The following is a 3,497-nucleotide window of genomic DNA, read 5'->3' on the forward strand; positions in this document are numbered from 1 at the left end:
AAGACATTTTCATTCCCCATGGGGAGAAAATGCATGGTATAAATGAAGTAAAACAAACAAACAGTTCTTGCTAGCCATTTTGTGGTCAGCATTAACAATGGATTTCAATATCCTCATTTAACATTGTCATCAAGTACCAAAGAGCTGGTCTATTGCATGAGGTAATACCTGCACAATGAAATTCATAACAGGAAAAGACTTTGGGGGTGGTTTCCACACATCCTTAATTGTGGAAGAGACTGTATAAAAAATTCTGGGAGTTAGATATTTCACTTGGAGACCTTATGGTTTTTAAATTTTATTTTCAGTTATTCAAACTATAGAACATATGGAAACAGACAATAAAACAACAGTAACTACATTTATACTTCAGGGATTTGGGAATGCCCCTGAACTTCAGATTCCTCTCTTCCTGCTTTTTCTGATAATCTACAGTATGACCATGGCTGGAAACATCATCATCATTGTGTTAGTAATCACGGATCATCACCTTCACATCCCCATGTACTTCTTCCTTGGAAACTTGTCCTGTTTGGAAACCTTCTACACTTCAACCATTCTCCCCAGGATGTTGGCCAGTTACCTGACAGGGGACAGAACTATTTCTGTTGGGGGATGCTATATCCAGTTTTGCTATTTTGGTATAACTGCCATTGCTGAGTGCTACCTACTGGCATCAATGTCATATGATCAGTATTTGGCAATATGCAAGCCCCTCCACTATGCTACTCTCATGAGCAGAAGACTCTGCTTTCTGTTGTCTGCAGTGTCTTGGCTTTGTGGGATAACAGTTATGACTTTAGTAATGAGTTTGATGTCACAGCTGAAATACTGTGGCCCCCCAGAAATTGATCATTTCTTTTGTGACTTGACACCAGTGATTAATCTATCATGCAGTGATACGACTCTAGTGACACTGGTGAGCCTCACAGTATCTTTCATAGATATTGTTCCTTCTTTTCTTTTGACCCTGCTGTCTTACGTTTGTATAATTGCCACCATCAAATGAATCCCATCGTCGGATGGGAGAAAAAAGGCCTTTTCCACTTGTTCTTCCCACCTCATTGTAGTTTCCATCTTTTATGGTTCATTGATATTTGTATATGTGCTACCAGAAAAAGAAGCTCTAAGAGAAGTGGACAAGATCTTCTCAGTCTTTTACACAGTCTTAACCCCTCTAATTAATCCTCTTATCTATAGTCTAAGAAACAAAGAGGTAAAAAGAGCTTTAATGAGAGCTGTAAATAAGATTTCCAAGTGATTTGTTGGAGATGGGGAGTAATTAGATCAAACTCATCTGGAATGAAATCTAAAGGATGGCCTCCTGTAAGTTTCAGTTTTATTTATATACTTGAGTTTTCAGTTTGTAGTAGAGGCATAATGGAATGGAGAAAAAGCTGAAAAAAAGTCCACTTTCTTCCCAAATCCTTTTTATGCTGCTGTTGATTCAACTGTCAACATAGTGATAGAAGTAGGAATATTTTGTGAGTATTTCAGCAAAATCCCCACCCCCAAAAAAGCAATATTTGATACTTATCAGAGAAGTATTTATTGCTGGTGCAAAAACCTTTAACACATGACCAGTAACAAAGATTCATCAGATAGTAATTGGGATAGCAAAAAAGTTATTATGTGAAAAATAAAAGCAGCTGATGCTTGACTTTATTGTAAACATTGTGCTTTTACACAGGCCTGCAAATTTCTGAATACTGACAATAAACAGGGCAGTCAACAGGGAATATTCTGTTCCTGTGCCACTATATAATGATTAATTCCTGTGTTCATGTATTCCTTTGAGAACTAATTACTTTAATGTAAAAAAAATGTAGTTTTAATCCCCAAGATTATGCACATGGAGCAGCCAAAGGGGGAGGGGGAATAACTCCCACCCTAGGACAGTACCTGGTTGGGAAGGCAGTAAAGAGGGAAGGCAAGAACCCCTTCTTCCCACCAAGTCAAGGTTGTTCAGCTCAATCAGGATCTCCTTTATTTTTAAACAGATAGTTTCTACCGCAGTTTGTGGCTATGGGGGGAAGACTCTAAAAATTGCAGCATCTGGCTAGATAGGGGGACAGAGCAGACATAAATAACTCTGCCCAGTTCTATTCTTTTATTAGTGTTCACAGACCAGCAATCATAAACAAAATGGGGACACACACACACACACACACAGAGTATTATACAAGCAAACATGGGGAAACACAGAGTAGAAGATTTACATTAAAAGGTAATACTGTTAAATGCCATAGACAAAAATTTTGCTACTGCAAGAGCCACAGTTGGGTCAGTGTCAGCTAATACTTCAGCTAAAATATCCTGCTTTACAGCAGGACTCCATTTTTAGGTGTAAATTGTGACCCACTTGTCACGGACAGCAGTGAACTTTTTGCAATCAATGAAAAAGTGCCAACTGGCATCCAGATTCCTGGATTTGCAATCATAAAGCTGCTCAGCGAATAGAATCCCTCAGAACCTACCAGCTAGTTCCTCTAGTGGTGAAACGTTTACAGAGCTATCCTGAGCCACGCCTGTGCTGCAGTGGCTGGCCACAGCACTGGGATGGCACTGCTAGTTGGCTTTCTAAGAGGCAAATTGCACAGCAGCAGAGTGGGGGAAAATGTAGCTGGCTTCTTGTGAGGCCATGTCCATGTCCTAGCTAGTGGGTGGGGAAGGTTGGCTCAGGAGAGCCCCAATCTCTTCTCCTGCCCCACCCCCTGAAAAAGACCTGCTCTGATGACAGGCACATGGTTGCTATTTTTGTTGATCCTGCATGCAAGCGTGTCCCATGACCAATCCCCCTCAATCCCCCTGAATACTTTATGTCTGCCCACTGCAGTGCCCCCCCTGCCATTGGCTAAGGGAACCCCCATGATCCCTGCCCCTTTGGTGCTACTTGCACAGATGCCTTACCCCTTGGGTTCCAGATAATGATTCTGCTACCCCCAGGGGCTTTCATTCCATTCTATAACCTGCTATTCCAGTCCCACAGCACAGATTCTATTGCTAGGGACCCTCATTCTACTCTTGGGGCTCTCATTCCAGCCCCAGAGCAGCCTATCTGGAGCCAGAGACCTCAATGGAAAATTCATTCTGCATTTTCTATGCAACTTTATTTGTGTGTTGCGAAGTATGTCAATGGAGGCCATGCAAGTCAATTGGGATTCCATCCTCCCATTATCTCCAGTGGGCCTTCAAGCCTCTCCCATGGTTTCCAATGGACAATCCTGTCACTCCTTTTAGTACATCCCCCTGCACAACCATCCACAGCCACCCAAGGCACCTCCTGAGACATATCTTCGGGAACTGCTCAGGGGGGTGACAGCTGGGCTGGGGAGGGAGTGGGACAGGGAAGGATCTGTTGTCCTGGAGCTCCTGTCATGCAGTTGGAAACAAGGAGACAGAGTCACAATTGTGGCACTACAGAGACTTTAATCAACTTCAAACCTTGGCAAGGTGTTGAGACTCCTTTCACTTCCTCCCTGGGGCCAAGGGAAAGA

General features: G+C 42.5%; 1 protein-coding gene across 1 annotated transcript; it reads left to right on the forward strand.

The window, feature by feature from the left end:
- Positions 1–442: 442 nt before the first annotated feature.
- On the forward strand, positions 443–1,261 carry LOC107109370 (olfactory receptor 5B21-like). Its single transcript, XM_015409982.1, is given in 1 exon segment — positions 443–1,261. A coding segment is annotated over 1 exon segment (819 nt).
- Positions 1,262–3,497: the final 2,236 nt, after the last annotated feature.

Source organism: Gekko japonicus, unplaced genomic scaffold, assembly GCF_001447785.1.
Source record: "Gekko japonicus isolate JY-2015 unplaced genomic scaffold, Gekko_japonicus_V1.1 scaffold101, whole genome shotgun sequence".
Lineage (NCBI taxonomy): Eukaryota > Metazoa > Chordata > Lepidosauria > Squamata > Gekkonidae > Gekko > Gekko japonicus.